Below are 17,096 nucleotides of genomic sequence, written 5' to 3'. Positions count from 1 at the left end.
AAAATTCCTGATGAACCGCCCCCTTAAATAAGACACTTTATAAAGCTCCAATACGAAAAATTACTATGACGCTATCCCATTGATTACTGTACACGCAATAACCCTTGTCCCCGAGTGGCTTTCGAGCCTTGATAAGTGGTGACTACATGTAAAAAAATAAAATGTTTTCTATTTTTTTCCATTTTGCTAATGATGAAAGTGAAAAAAAAAAATCAATGCATGAAAATCTTATATTTCAATTAGTAAATATGTAACTACAATTATTCATTGTCGCTCTTATATATATATATATATATATATATATATATATATATATATATATATATATATATATATATATATATATATTGCTAGAAGCCATACTTATCAAAAACTAAAGCCCCTTTTAACCGAATCTCATTTAACTCCGGGACAAATATACTAACAGTATTTAATAATTAACGACAAACTAAATAAAGTACAAAATAAGAAAATCGAAATTAAAAATAAAAATATTTCGCCCCTAACCATCCTGTATCCACCTTTATGACAATATATATATATATATATACTGAATACATGATCAATGGTAAAAATCTGAAAAAAACTGTTCAATATTACGAGGGGCGTGCAATAAGTAATACCTCTGACCTACTTCCCATAGCAGTAGAGCAACGAAACTTGGCACAGTTCTCCACATAGAAACCACCCAGAGTTATGCATTTCTCCCATCGTTTGATGCAGCTCTTGGGACCGTTTTTGTAGAACACCCCAGGTTGGTCCTCCAACCATGACGTGACTTCAGAAATCAAGGCTGCATCATCTGGGAAACACTTTCCTTTCAAAAACAACTTCATAGCTGGGAAGAGATGAAGGTCAGAGTATGCAAGGTCAGGAGAGTAGGGAGGATGGGGGAGGATTTCATAACCACACGCCTGTGCTTCTGATCTGGCGACATGCTAGTAGTGGACCGGAGCGTTGTCATGCAGGAGGAGGGTACCTTTGCTGATCTTGCCCCGTCTCTTGATTTTGATAGCTTCCCTTAATTTCCTCAAAAGTGAAGCATAATAGGCTCCTGTAATTGTGGTACCCTTTGCCAGAAAAATCTGTCATCACTACTTCATCCTGGTCCAAGAAGACTGAGCATGACCTTGCCAGCGGAGGGTTGCACTTTTGCTTTCTTTGGAGAGCCAAAGTGTTTCCCCTGCATTGACTGGGCTTTGGCCTCTGGATTATAATGATGGACCAAGATTTCATCCTGTGTAATCAGTATTTTGAAAAACTTTGACTCATCTTGGCACATCTCCAAATTCATCATCGCGCACTCGACGCTTTCTCGCTTCTGGAATGGTGCGAGCAACCTGGGAATCCATCTGGTAGACATCTTATGCATATGCAAATGGTTATGAATGATAGTTTCCACATACCCTGTACAAATCTTGACATCTTGGGCTATTTGGCGAATAGTAATGCGCCAATCTTCCAAAATGGCAGCCTCAACTTGACGGACAGATGCCTCATCAATGGCAGAAGGGGGCGACCAGGTCTGGGAGCTGCTTCCACAGACTTCCGGTCATGTTTGAATTCACGATGCCAGCGTTTTACAAGGTCATATGATGGGGCATTATCACCATAAGTTTCTTTCATTTCATCAAAAGTCTTCTGTGGTGTGCGTCCTTTCAAATACAAAAACCGGATCACTGCTCGACATTCAACAGACTCCATTTCACACCTGACTCAGTTCAAACACCTGTAAAGCAGAAATCACGATTAGTTCAGAGCTGTAATTTGCCACATAACCCGTAGAGATATAAATCATTGCACATGCAAAATTTCAGCTAGATCAGACAACTGGAAGTGGGTCAGGGACATTACTTATTGCACGCCCCTCGTACTGTAGAGTCTGACAAATCTGAAGAAACTACCGGATCGTTAAGTCGTTTCTGGTAGTGGAAACATATATATCCTAAAATCAAATGAATTTTAAGTTAGACCTGCGTCGATATTTTCACCAACGTTTTTGATGATTGGTTAAGCGATGTGGACGTTAGGTTGTAAACAAATATTCTAACAAACTCGACTAAAAACATAAACTTCCTTGGGAAGGATAACAAGTAATGACACAATGGGTCACGGATTGTCTAGTTGTTTATGATTGTAACTTTTGCTTTCATAGCAGCTGAGAGAGAGAGAGAGAGAGAGAGAGAGAGAGAGAGAGAGAGAGAGAGAGAGAGAGAGAGAGAGAGAGAGAGAGAGAGGGGGAGATTGGAAAGAAAAACGAAACAATGAACCAATTTAAAAAAGCGTCGGGTCCACATTAAAAGACAACAATGGCGAAAGGATTGTTTTGAAGCGTAAAACGCAATCGTGCTTGGTGAGGTGAACCCAAGTTGACAACTGTTGCAGCAAAAATACTCACGGATCCACACGTCTGAGAACAATAAATAATTAATCTAACAAAAAAAAAAAACGTCACAGCAAAACATGTTGAATAAAACGAAATATTAATCAATAATGACTTCTGTGCGATATTACTAAATTATTGATATCAAGCATGATACTGATATTAAAATATAAATTTCATATTACTATAGTGATAGCAAATGTGACAATAATATCAATATAATATATTTATTATTGATATTAGATATTACAATCATTTATATTAAAATATGATAAATTTTATATTATTATAGTGATAGCAAATGTGATAATGATATGAAAATGATATTAATATTAGCATTAAACGTTATAGCCATTGATGTTAAAATGATATCACTATTGATATTAAATGTGATATAACTAGTGACCTTGACATTACTTTTACATGAAAAATTGATATGTTAAGATATCCATATTAAAATGATATTAAATTTTATATAAACACTTAAATTAAATTAAATTTAAATATTGATATGAAAATTATATTGAATTTATCAATAACTTATACAATTTTTGATAATTGGGATGTCAACATTAAAATAATATTAATATTTATATTACATGTGATATAGTTATTGACTCTGATAGTAAATAAATATTAAAATATTTATAATAAATGTCGTATCCATATTAAAATTATATGAAATTTGATATAAAAATATTGATCTTAAATATGACTAGCAGGGAGACCCGACGTTTCTCGGGATTAAATGACGATCAACGAATTGATTTTATGCTCTAGTCGGGGACCCACCGCGATGTACCGTAAGGAAGCTTCACATGGTAAATAATAATAATAATAATAATAATAATAATAATAATAATAATAATAATAATAATAATTAAAACTTTTACAAACACTAATATGTTAAACCATCTTTATCAAAAAGAAGCAAATGCTGCAGATAAAAATAAACAATGAATATTCAGTGACAAACATTTCGGAAACAAGTGACAGCAACTATGAGCCTCCAGTGAAAGACCAAACTACTATAGAATCAATATTGGTCAAGAAGAAAGTTTGGGATATTAATGACCACAAGTCACAAGAGATCCATTATCTAATAAGACAAATAATTATTGTTGATATGCAATCATATTCTGTAACAACTTGTATTGAATTTAATAGGCTTATTGCAAAACTTTGTCCAAATTACAGTATTCCACCAAAAAAGTTCATCACTGAAAAATTAATTTCAGATCTATTTACAAAAGTAAAAACAACAATCAAATCGTTTCTTGATGAAATTAGTAGCATTTCTTTGACTACAGACAGCTACTACAAATAATGTTCCCTTTTTGTGGTTTGACAAGTAATTGGTTTTCAAATGACTTTGAACGGCGCAGAGCTTGGAGTTGTTCCATTTCCTGGTGCACACAAAGGCGCAAGAATAAGTGAAGAAATACACAATATTCTGGATGAGTAAAAAGTCTCAAATAAAGTTATTTTAGTCTTGTGGGATTCAGGAGCAAATATGTTTGATGGTGTCAGGGAATGTGGTTTAGAGTCACTATAATGCTACATACATACATTGCAACTCTTAATAAATAACTCATTATTTTCTCAACAGACTATGAAGACAATCATTACAGCTAACAAAAATATAGCCTTTCACTTTAATCACTCGTAATTAGCAATTAGCAAATTAATCGAAATACAGGATCAACTTAAATTCGAAAAACATAAGCTCATTTAAGATGTGACCACACGATGGAATCCAACATATATGCTGAAAACGAATTTAGAACAACGCTGATAATAAGAATCCTACCTTAATAACTTATCAATAGGGACTCGTCCAAAAACTTGTCTAGTTATTGAGTCCATTTGAAGAAATCACCAAAAAGCAAGTAAAAGAACGTCAACCACATCGATGATAATAACTACAATGTTAGCTTTGATGCTATTTCTGTCCAAAGCTGCTCAATGTAATTCTTATATTTCTAAATTTAATGGAATCCTTACCTCTGTTGAATGAATCAATGGAAACAGAATTTTCACACACACACACACACACACACACACACACACACACACACACACACACACACACACACACACACACACATATATATACATATACATATAGATATATGTATAATTATAAAACTCAAATAACCTTGTAACGAGTGTTGTAACACAACATCCGGTTTACGATTTCCGGTTGCGCATGCGTACATAAACAAATAATCAACGCGACAATAAAACGTATTGTTTTACTGTGTACGTTTTCAGCGCCCCAATTGATTTTTTTCGCGTTTAAATTATCCAAATAAACAATTATTTATACTTTCTGCATTTTTTTACATCGTTCATTTCCGTATTACGTTAATACATTACAATATATGTATGACTACTTCATTTAATCACATAAATTAATATACGAAAATATAATTTCATGCGTAAATTTTCAGAATTTACTTCAAAAGTGCTCAATATATAGGTAGAGCTAGGTAGTAAGTTATGAAAATATATATGGCAATTAAGCTACAGTATAAGCCTGACGAATTCTCACGAGAATGAAACGCGGAATATTCTGTGTAGCTTAATTGCCATATATATTTTCATAACTTACTATATACAAGCTTGTTTGATAAATTAGCCTCAAACAAGCCTACCGTAACAAATCCAAACTTAGAGCAAGTAGAAGCCGAGTTAAACCTGGAAACTGCACCTACAACAGAAATACAAGAATCACAGTCTAAACTCAAAAGGAGTAAATCCCTTATGCTTAAGTGCACAAAAAAACTTGATTATTATGTAGCTTCATAACTACTTGCAAGAGATGATGATCTGTTTCACTGGCGGAAGAAGACACAAGAGACCTTACCACCGTTGTGTAAATTGGTTTCAAAATATTTAAGCGCATCACCTCCAGTCATAGAGGACGACACTCCTCAGTACAGGTGATAATATATATGAATCTACGAGGAACAGACTGTATTCTAAGAATAAAGAAACTCTAATGTTTCTACATTACAACTTAAGAGTATTCACCTTTAAATATTGTTGAAACTATGAGGGAAGATGAGACAGATAGTAAGGATAGAAGAAGAAGCAAATCGGTAGCCGGTGCAGAGCAAAATAAACCACTGTAGTATGTTTCAGTGGAAGCAGTATTTCAGCTTATAGTTATTCACTTAAGAATTGAATTTTGTACTTTGTAGTTGGTTTGTAATTTTTTCTTATCTATTTGTTTTAATCAAACAAATAGATTAGAAAAAAATTACAAATCAACTACAAAGTACAAATTTATTTAAGAATTGGAAATTGCACTTTGTACTTTTGTAATTTAATTTAAAAAAGGAAAAGCCATAATAGCAGCCAGATATTTAACAAATATCAAGTTAAATTGGTAGTTAGTGTGTTAATGTAACAAATCTATCTGATGAGTCATTTAGCATTGATGAAATAGATTAAATTTGATAGGAAAGAGAAAAGTAATTAAGCGACTGATTACTGATTAATCATCTAAGTGATCAATATGGCCGATTACTGATTACCTCTCGATTAATCGGTCTACCCCTAGTTTTTAGCGTATATCCGGTCTATTGTTATTTTTATGGCAGGTATTCGACTGATCTTCAATCTCTGTAAAACATTCACAACAAACACTCGTCTAGCTACAACCACTGCCAGCAATTTCCCTTACTCTCTGTCTGAAACTAAACGAAAATTCTATAAGCAAAGCTTTTTTCCCCAGTACTGCTCGTTTAGGGAACATATTATTGCGAAACTGCTTCCAATCTGGCTATAACATGATCGTTTTCAAGTCTAACGTGAACAAGTTCTTGATGAGCCATCCCTTTAAATAATCAATTTCTCTCCAATTTCCATCAATACCGATCATCACATTGTTGTATCCTGACATTTATTAACCCCTATCCTTGAGTGGCTTCCGGGCCTTTATTAGCGCTGATTCTATAGTAAAAAAAACAAAACAAAAAAACAAACAAACAAACAAAAAAACATAAAAAATGCACACACACACATTTAAATAAAATAATTTTGTTTTAGTTATCTATAAAATTGAACGATGAATTAAGAAACAGAAAAGAAAACGTAAGAATATTGGGGGTTGGGATGGGGAAGAGAATTGGCTGTGCACTTACTTGTCATAATCCACTTTACAATAGAGTTTTCGGTCTCGACAAAAGCAGGAGATGGACAGAGGCACGTGACACATGCAACATTGTAAGCAATGTTCGTGCCACGAGTTGTCCATTACTTTTAGAAGGAAACGGTCCTCGATGGGACGCTGACAACCAGCACACATCTCCTTGGCAGCGGTCGGCATCCTGTCTAAAAAAACAGAAAAGGACATTAATAATAATAATAATAATAATAATAATAATAATAATAATAATAATAATAATAGCAGCAGCAGCAGCAGCAGCAGCAGCAAAAGCAGCAACATGGAGGTGACGGTAGCTAAATGGTGAACGACATGGACCGACAACCAGGGTGCGCCCCGTTCGAACTCAGTTCATTCCACAGAAACATTTTCACTTAGAAATGTTTGCAATCGTCACGTGGTGCCTTCTCTAAGTGCTCGGTGTCTTTCTAGAAAGAATTCTAATTAGAAACATATCAGGGAAACGAATGCCAACAACAATCATCTGATATTCATTTGAAACGGATAAAAGAATGATGTTCAGAAGCAGCAGCATCCAGAGAGAGAGAGAGAGAGAGAGAGAGAGAGAGAGAGAGAGAGAGAGAGAGAGAGGTGGGCGAGGAGGGAGGAAAGAATCTTATTTTAAAAATGAATTTAAAAATTTTATTCACCTTTTAAAAGTTGTTTGAATCAAGTTTAAAAATAACCAAAAATACATTCAAAATTCACTGATTGTAATCAGTTAATTTTATAAACGGAATATACATGAGCAATTTCATTTATTTTAAGAACATGTTAAACTTTTTATATGGTTGGAAAGAATGAAATATCAATAGCATTCTCACTTGCTTGACTGACTTATCGATTAGTTATTCTTTTTCGTAACGGTTATTTTTTCTTTTACTTGTGAGTAACCACTTATCGAGGCCTGAAGGCCACTTGAGGATAAGAGTTAAATGTAAGGTGGAAGTAATCGTTAATGATGTAAAATTGGTGCAAGTTTGTTTAATAGTGTAATATGTAAGGGTATCAGTTTCGTTTAAATGATTTCAAGTAGTAAATAAGAGTTAAATTGCAAAACGATAGCGAGCGGGCAAATCCAAGTAGTTGTGGTTAAATGGAAAACACAAAAGAAAAACAAACTCATGGTATCGCACTCTCTTTATATCCTATTTCCCACTTTTCTCAATCCCATACGGACTTTTTCTGACTTTTTTTAACGCCTCCTTATTTTGATCGTACACGCATTCTAATATGTTTTTTCCAATTTAATGCCACCATTGTTTAGATTTCCACATATCTGTAGAAGATTTCCATTTTACTCAAACGTCATATCGACTTGTGTTCAATGAATTGTATACAATTAATTGTTAACATGCTTAGACATTAAATAACCTAAAAAAGTGATTGATATCTTTTACTGTGGAGTCGTCACTTATCAGAGCCAAAGCCCACATGAGGTTAAGTATTTAATGAAATAGAAATATTGGCAACACTCAATTCGATTACTTATGGAATAGTTTATTCTTGTTATATTTTATTCACATTTTCACCCCAAACAAGACACAGTGCCACTTTAAAGTAGGGGGGGGGTCTACTATCGGGGACATAAGTTGCAGAGGTATTATGAAGGGAGATGAGTAGCAAGATGTCTGTTCATATTACGCTTGAGTTTCTGCATGCCTGTACAGTTGGGAAAGCAGAATCCCGGAAGCTAGTTTCAAAGTCTAGCAGTCCTGAGGAAGAAACTACTGGAGTAGAAGGCTTTCTTATATCTAGGGATCTCTACTGGTAAGGGGTGGGATTTAGCTTCTTGTCGGGTTTGTCGGGGGTGTTCACGTCGAGAGTGTACAAGTGTTAATGTTAAGTGGGTTACATACAGTTAAATGTTACCACGCCTATGCATTAATCAACTTAAACAATGGTTGATATGCCTTGTGTTAACAGTGAAACATTTACAAAGTTTGCGCGCCATGATGCCCGCTCACTAATTGCGGCCAGAAGTTCTAACCCTAAGAAGTGATATGCTTTAATATGTTTTAATATGCTTTAATATGCTTTAATATGTTTTAATATGTTTTAAATGCTTTAATATGTTTTAATATGCTTTAATATGTTTTAATATGCTTTAATATGATTTAATATGTTTTAATATGATTTAATATGCTTTAATATGCTTTAATATATTGTATTATGTTTTAATATGCTTTAATATGCTTTAATATGTTTTAATATGATTTAATATGTTTTAATATGATTTAATATGCTTTAATATGCTTTAATATGTTTTAATATGCTTTAATATGCTTTAATATGTTTTAATATGTTTTAAATGCTTTAATATGTTTTAATATGCTTTAATATGTTTTAATATGCTTTAATATGATTTAATATGTTTTAATATGATTTAATATGCTTTAATATGCTTTAATATGTTTTAATATGCTTTAATATGCTTTAATATGCTTTAATGTTTTAATATGTTCAATATGCTTTAATATGCTTTCATATATTTTAATATGTTTAAATATGCTTTAATGTTTTAATATGTTTAATATGCTTTAATATATTTTGATATGTTTTAATATGCGTTAATATGTTTTAATACGCTTTAATATGTTTTAATATGCTTTAATATGTTTTAATATGCTTTAATATGTTTTAATATAGTTTAATATGCATTAATATATTTTAATATGTTTTAATATGCTTTAATATGTTTTAATATGGTTTAATATACTTTAATATGTTTTAATATGCTTTAATATGCTTTAATATGCTTTAATATAATTTAATATGTTTTGATATACTTTAATATGTTTTAATATACTTTAATATGCTTTAATGTGTTTTAATATAGTTTAATATGCTTTAATATATTTTAAGAAGTTTTAATATGCTTTAATATGTTTTAATATGCTTTAATATGTTTAAATATATTTTAATATATTTTGATATACTTTGATATGTTTTAATATACTTTAATATGCTTTAATATGCTTTAATATGCTTTAATATGTTTTAATATAGTTTAATATGCTTTAATATATTTAAATATGTTTTAATATGCTTTAATATGTTTTAATATGCTTTAATATGCTTTAATATTTTTTAATATGATTTAATATGCTTTAATATGCTTTAATATGCTTTAATATAGTTTAATATATTTTAATATGCTTTAATATGTTTTAATATGCTTTAATATGTTTTAATATAGTTTAATATGTTCAATATGTTTTAATATGTTTTAATATGGTTTAATATACTTTAATATGTTTTAATATGCTTTAATATGCTTTAATATGTTTTAATATAGTTTAATATATTTTGATATACTTTAATATGTTTTGATATACTTTAATATGGTTTAATATGCTTTAATGTGTTTTAATATAGTTTAATATGCTTTAATATATTTTAAGAAGTTTTAATATGCTTTAATATGTTTTAATATGCTTTAATATGTTTAAATATATTTTAATATATTTTGATATACTTTGATATGTTTTAATATACTTTAATATGCTTTAATATGCTTTAATATGCTTTAATATGTTTTAATATAGTTTAATATGCTTTAATATATTTTAATATGTTTTAATATGCTTTAATATGTTTTAATATGCTTTAATATGCTTTAATATGTTTTAATATGCTTTAATATGCTTTAATATGTTTTAATATGATTTAATATGCTTTAATATGCTTTAATATGCTTTAATATAGTTTAATATGTTTTAATATGCTTTAATATGTTTTAATATGCTTTAATATGTTTTAATATAGTTTAATATGTTTAATATGTTTTAATATGTTTTAATATGGTTTAATATACTTTAATATGTTTTAATATGCTTTAATATGCTTTAATATGTTTTAATATAGTTTAATATATTTTGATATACTTTAATATGTTTTGATATACTTTAATATGGTTTAATATGCTTTAATGTATTTTAATATAGTTTAATATGCTTTAATATATTTTAAGAAGTTTTAGTATGCTTCAATATGTTTTAATATGCTTTAATATGTTTAAATATATTTTAATATGTTTTGATATACTTTAATATGTTTTAATCTGCTTTAATATGCTTTAATATGTTTTAATATAGTTTAATATGGTTTAATATATTTTAATATGTTTTAATATGCTTTAATATGTTTTAAAATGTTTTAATATGCTTTAATATGCTTTAATATGCTTTAATATATTTTAATATGTTTTAATATGCTTTAATATATTTTAATATGTTTTAATATGCTTTAATATGTTTTAATATATTTTACTATGCTTTAATATGTTTTAATATGTGTTAATATGCTTTAATATGTTTTAATGTTTTAATATGCATAGGTATATTTATTAAAGACAAACGAAAAAAAAAACGAATGCATCATTTGTAATATATATATTACTAGCGTGCGTACCCAGCGTTGCCTGGGTTGACATGAAGTTCTGTTTGAAACACACCGGTATATTAATCATTTTCATTATGGGCAACGTTGATACTCTTACAAGAAAACTATAAGAACGGATGAAAACATGTAAATATAATCGCCCCCCCCCAATAGAAGTATGTGATAGCCTCTCCACCAGATATTTCGGCAGAAGGGCTACAAAGATAAGAAACTATTCTCCGGATATTGAGCACTGAAAAGACCCTCCAAAGAAAAGATAATTAAAAATAAATCATTACAACTTTTGTTTCAATAAAAATAGCAGTGAATGCCCGCGCGATCTAAAAAAAAAAAAGAAAAAAAATATCTACCAAAAAGTAATTCCAAAAACAATTAAATGACATTTTTCGTCATTTTATATTTCTAATGTAACCCCCCCCCCCCGATCCGAAAAAATTGAATTTGTCATATTTTGGGGTTCGTTCTGCTTATAAAATTGTTAGATGAAATTACAGAATGGTTTAATAAAATTAATTAAATTTATTGTTATTTTATGTTTCAAATGTAATTCCCCCACCATCACCACCACAAAAAACTAAAAAAATGTTGTATTTGTCATGTTTTGTCCCCCCCCTCCTCGATCGCCAAACTTGAAAAAATGCTAGAGATCTCATGTCTAGTTGAATGCTTTGTGGCCAAACAGTGGGTGCTCATTTTACGTTAAATTTATATAGAAAAGTTATCCCCTACGCTAAAATGTTAATTTGTTTTTCAAAATTTCTTCTTTCATATTATTTATAAAGACTGCTTAAACGTATTAGGCCACAAAACCAAGTCTTAATTTTTGGGGTCAATGTAAAGTTTCTTTCCAACTCCCTCAAAAACTTTAAAATGACGACTTTTAGTGGTTTTCGGTGGTGCTGAAAACGAATATTACGTTTAAATTTGGAGCAGATAAGTAGTTTTCATGATATGAAGAAATTACTTTTTCAAAAAGTGGGGGATCACTTTCTCATATAAATTTAACGTAAAATGAGCACCCACTTTCTGGTCACCTAGTAATTTCTTCATATCATAAAACAAATTTGCGATATTCGTTTTCAGCACCCCCGAAAATTGACATTTTTTTTTTTTTTACTAAGTCGTCATTTTCAAGTTTTTTGAGTAGTTGGAAAGAAACTTTACACTGACCATTTTTTTCGAAGGGTTTAACGACGCTGGGTCACGTCGTAAAAATTGATCATTTTTAATTTAAGATATTAAATAAATTATAAAGAAAATCTGTTTCGCAGGCAGTTAAACACACTTGCTATGATATAATTATTATAATAAATCCTGGGCAGCACCGATTAAATTTTATAAAATAAAGAAGAGCAGGGGATGATGGATTTTGTTCATATGTGTCTCTGACTAACTCTGCTCTCGTGAGGATCCAAGTAAATGAGGACATTAGTTTTATTTTTCTCTAACAAATAAAAAGGGTTACTTAAAAATTAAGAATAAGCGAAAATAAATTTCCTCCGAATTAAAAATAAAAATAATAATTCAGCTTAGAATAATATTTCGAAATGAAAACAAAAACAGAAAATATTTAATAACGTAATTTTTCAATTAAACTATCACAGTAATTTCCCCTTTTGGTTTTCTGGTTTTTGGTTTGAAAATAAAACGGTTTCAGATTTCAGATATAATAAGTTAAATCAAATATAACTTTAAATTTAAATAAACTAAATAATGAAAACTGTTTTAACTAGTACAGTTGAAAAAAAGCTATTATGTCGAATGAATAATGTCGCCGAGGTAATTATTTAAATAGATTTCATTTAATGTGATATGTTAATGACCGTAACTCAATAATGTAAAAGTGGTTTGAAGAATCCTATATATTGAAAGTACATGTAGAATGTAATGTCTCCGGTGAGAGAAGTATCCTAACATGGGCATTACTATTTCATCATAAGGAGAGGTGTACACACACATGACCTTTATATTTCTTTGGTCATTGGTAGTTGTACACACACACACACACACGAACGCTATACTTTGTATATATAGAAGCTTTGGCAGTACATAATTACAAAAAAGGGTTGATGTGCCGTAAAACAGACCCCCCCCAAAGCAAACTAAACTCACACCGCATTACAATTTATAAACATGCAGCATTTGTTGAGTTGAGAGTTCCGGCAGCTATAATTTTTCAGCGTTTTTATTTGCTTACCGACGAGGGATATTTTACAAATTTTTAACACTCATGTTTTATGAAAAGTAAAAAAAAAAAAAAAAAAAGAAAAAAAGAAAGTAAAATAAAGAAATAAAACAAGTTTCAAGCCCGTTCTTATCCACGTTATCGGTCTTGTGAGTAAACGCAACGTTTGCTTAAGTATAGCAGAAAATGTTGGCGGGCATTTGTTTCAGCGATTTTCAAAATTTTGACAGCTTCATATTTGTTGAATATTCTTAAAGGTCTCGCCTCTTCTTCTTCTTCCACTCGCGTTCCTGCTTGTGGCCATTTTCCTTTCCTTTTTCCTTCAGTGATTATTTGCCTCCCCCTATTCCCCCTTTTTATCTTATTCTTCCTCTCTCATTTTCGAAGGTATGAGAGAGAGAGAGCGAGAGAGCGAGAGAGAGAGAGAAAGAAAGAAAGAGAGAGAGAGAGAGAGAGAGAGAGAGAGAGAGAGTACTTGTTCTCCGTAAGGTGCTTTAGTCAAAAGACATTGTTTACACGAAAGCAGAAGTCAATATTGTGATTAGCTAACGAGGGGACGAGTGACAGTGAAAACGGTGTCTGACAGGAGAAAACAAGTATTTACACCAGCAATTGAAGGACACACATAAGAGTAATGCCAATAGCTAAAGAACGAGACACTTTTCAAATCTTTCCATGACATACATTCGTAGATGAATGAAAGAGAACCACGTTGGTACGATGAGTGTGTCAATGTGCGAATAAACGTGCAACTCTGCTTGTGTACATGGAAGATGATGTTTTCCGTGATTCTTGAGCTATGACTCAAATTATGTAAAGTTACACACACACACACACACACACACACACACACACACACACACACACACACACACACACACACACACACACACACACACACACACACGCGCATGCGCACATACGCACACACACATATTGAATGAATGACAAAAGTCTATATTCCAAAGTTCATGAAGTTGACTATCTTAGAATTTATTCCTTTAATTCAGTTGACATTTACAATTCTTGACAGTATCTGTTTCGTAGCGCAAAATCAATCACAGATACTGTCAAGAATTGTAAATGCCAACTGAATTAAAGGAATAAATTATAAGATGGTCAACATCATGAACTTTGGAATGTAGATTTTTGTCATTTATTCACTATGGTATATATTATAAGGAAATAAAATATATTTCCATAGAAATATATATATATATATATATATATATATATATATATATATATATATATATATATATATATATATATATATAAGTCACTTTATGTGTGTGTGTGTGTGTATGTGTGTAAGTTCTTTTCTCATAGGTTCCGAAATGGCTGATCCCACCTTTTGCAAATTTCAAACAAAGGTAATTTATATTTCTGGCAGTGTTCTTAGATATGTTTGTGCAGAAATAAAAAACTATACTAAAAATAGTCTTTCTTCTCTTAAAGATAAAAAAAATAATTTTTACAGCGTAACGTAAAATATTTCCTGATAAAAATTCTTCTTTTTATCTATAAGGGAAGAAATGCTATTTTTAAAATCGTCAAGCCCAAATATCAGTTGACGTTATATTGTAAACAAATAGAGACGGAATTTGATGAACGACAAAAAACAAAAAAACAAAAAAAAAAACATTTGATGAACGACAAAAAAACAAAACAAAAAAAAACAACATTATTTAAGAAAAAAACAATTGCGAATCAGTCCACTGGGCAAATTATTCCTCGTAATATATAATATTAAATAGAGGATTGATTCTATAATAATACATACGCAAACTGCATAAATTAAAATATAATGTGCAAGCGCATTGTCGCCGCACTGATGAGCTGTGAAACAGCGAAACAGTACTGTATGCGGTTGACTATATATATATATATATATATATATATATATATATGTGTGTGTGTGTGTGTGTGTGTGTGTGTGTGTGTGTTATAGAGGATAAGAAAGAAATTGGTACCGTCGGTTTTAAAGCTAACAGAAACGGGAACAGTCTTTCTTGTGCTAAATTTAAAACGATGTTTTTCTGATCTGTAACATATATAAATAAACATTATGCTCTTATATTGATATATTTTATAATCGAGCACTTTGATAGGGGTTCTCTCTCTCCTTCTCACTCTCCCTCTCTCTCTGATTTTCCCCCATTTCTCTCCCTCTCCTTCTCTCTCTCTCTCTCTCTCGATATATATATATATATATATATATATATATATATATATATATATATATATATATATATATATATATATATATATATATACTAGATGATTACCCATTTTGGGATAAGTAAAATTAATTCTTCGAAAATAAATTGTAGACTAATTTTATGACTACTTGCGAAGATTAAAATCAAGTTTAATGTCTAGAGTTATTTTCTAATTTTTATCAAACACCATGGATAAATATTTGAAGATATAAAGAACTTGAAGCATTGAAAACTTTTTTTTTTTTTAAAAATTACTGTATTTGGAATAAATAACTCGAAATGTGTTGATATGCCGTAAAACAAAACAACCAAACCAAAAACGATGGGTAAATATTTGCTGAAATAAAGAACTTGAAATATAAAACCTTTTTTTCGAAATGACTGAATTCGGTATTAAAAAAATCTGAAAATTGTTGATATGCAACAGAACGACGAAAATAAACAAATCTTCAACAAAATCTATTGCATGATTTTGAATTGTGAAAATAACTAAAGTTTCAATCTATTTTTAAAGGAATCTTGTTTACTTGGCGTCCAATGACTATGTGTTGAATTCAATGAAAATCTAAAATATTTGAATTTTCATATCAACAGTTATGTCCATATCATGTTACCTGGAACCCTTTTAAAATAACGTTAAGAATCTAAACTCCAGGAATTATTTATTAACTAGCATGGCTATCCGGTATTGTCCCGAACAAAAGGGTAACATACATTCTCTCCCTATCTCTCTCCCTTCCCCTTTTTATCATCCTATTTCTCCCTCTCTGTGCACACACACATGACTTGAGTTGGCGTAAGGGAAATAGCACTGAAAAAAAATTAGATTTACCTCCCTTTGCATTATAATATTTAATGATATAAATACCCATTTGACCCTCAACTAATGATTTTATTATTATCATTTTTTTTTTTTGCATCTGGTGTTTATGCCGATTAAAGAAATACCAACTTTCTGGGTGTTTGTTGTGTATTTTTACAGTTTTAACTGGACATTCAAATAGATATTCGCCATTTATAAAATAGATGGATGTCTAATAGGTAGTGTTTCACTTGCAAAAAAAAACGCATGTATCTAAAATTTCATGAAAGGCTTCGACTAAATTAAAATAAATATAGTTTAAATTACGACCCCTTACCCCCTTACATCTAGAATCTGTATTCCAAAATTTATAATGATCGGTTAATTAGTTTGGTAATGAATATTGTACATAAACATATATAGACATATTTAGCATTACAGAAATAGACAGTAACAGTAAAATACGAATAATTTCTCCGGATCGGATACAACCCCCCCCCACCAAACATATGACAATATATTGTCATTTTTATATTTATATTGGACATTTTATAAATACAATTTTTAGGGTTTTGCCCAAGGGTTTTTTCAGCATTGGTTTAGTAGGACAGAGAGGAGGTAAGTAAAATGCCATTATTTAAAATACATCACGATACATTTATATATTTAAAGCCCTCGAGGCACAGACAGTGTCTCCTGCTAATCTATAAGAGTCCTGTATACCTTTGCTCTAAGACATGAACTCATTATTGCTATTTTCATTATTGAATTTCTAAAACTTGTTATAACTAAAATAATGTTTTAAATTGGAATCTATCTATCTATCTATCTATCTATCTATCTATCTATCTACTATCTATCTATCTATGTCTCTTTCTTTCTCTCTATATACATATGTTTGTGTGTGTGTGTATCTATCTACTTCT

The 17,096-nt window shown here is 30.4% G+C and overlaps 1 protein-coding gene across 1 annotated transcript in view; it reads right to left on the bottom strand.

The window, feature by feature from the left end:
- The window catches only part of LOC145285822 (LIM homeobox transcription factor 1-beta.1-like), a 277,005-nt gene that overhangs the window by 137,674 nt on the left and 122,235 nt on the right, over nt 1–17,096 (bottom strand). The window contains exon 3 of the mRNA XM_080134241.1: nt 6,535–6,724. Within this exon, the coding sequence (XP_079990367.1) occupies nt 6,535–6,719 (185 nt within the window). The 5' untranslated portion in view covers nt 6,720–6,724. The remainder of the gene's footprint in view (nt 1–6,534; nt 6,725–17,096) is intronic.

The sequence above is a fragment of the Euprymna scolopes genome, chromosome 10 (assembly GCF_053919585.1).
Source record: "Euprymna scolopes isolate OS-2025 chromosome 10, ASM5391958v1, whole genome shotgun sequence".
NCBI lineage: Eukaryota > Metazoa > Mollusca > Cephalopoda > Sepiida > Sepiolidae > Euprymna > Euprymna scolopes.
The sequence above is the reverse complement of the archived record's forward strand: the minus strand, read 5'-3'. Positions and strand labels throughout refer to the sequence as shown.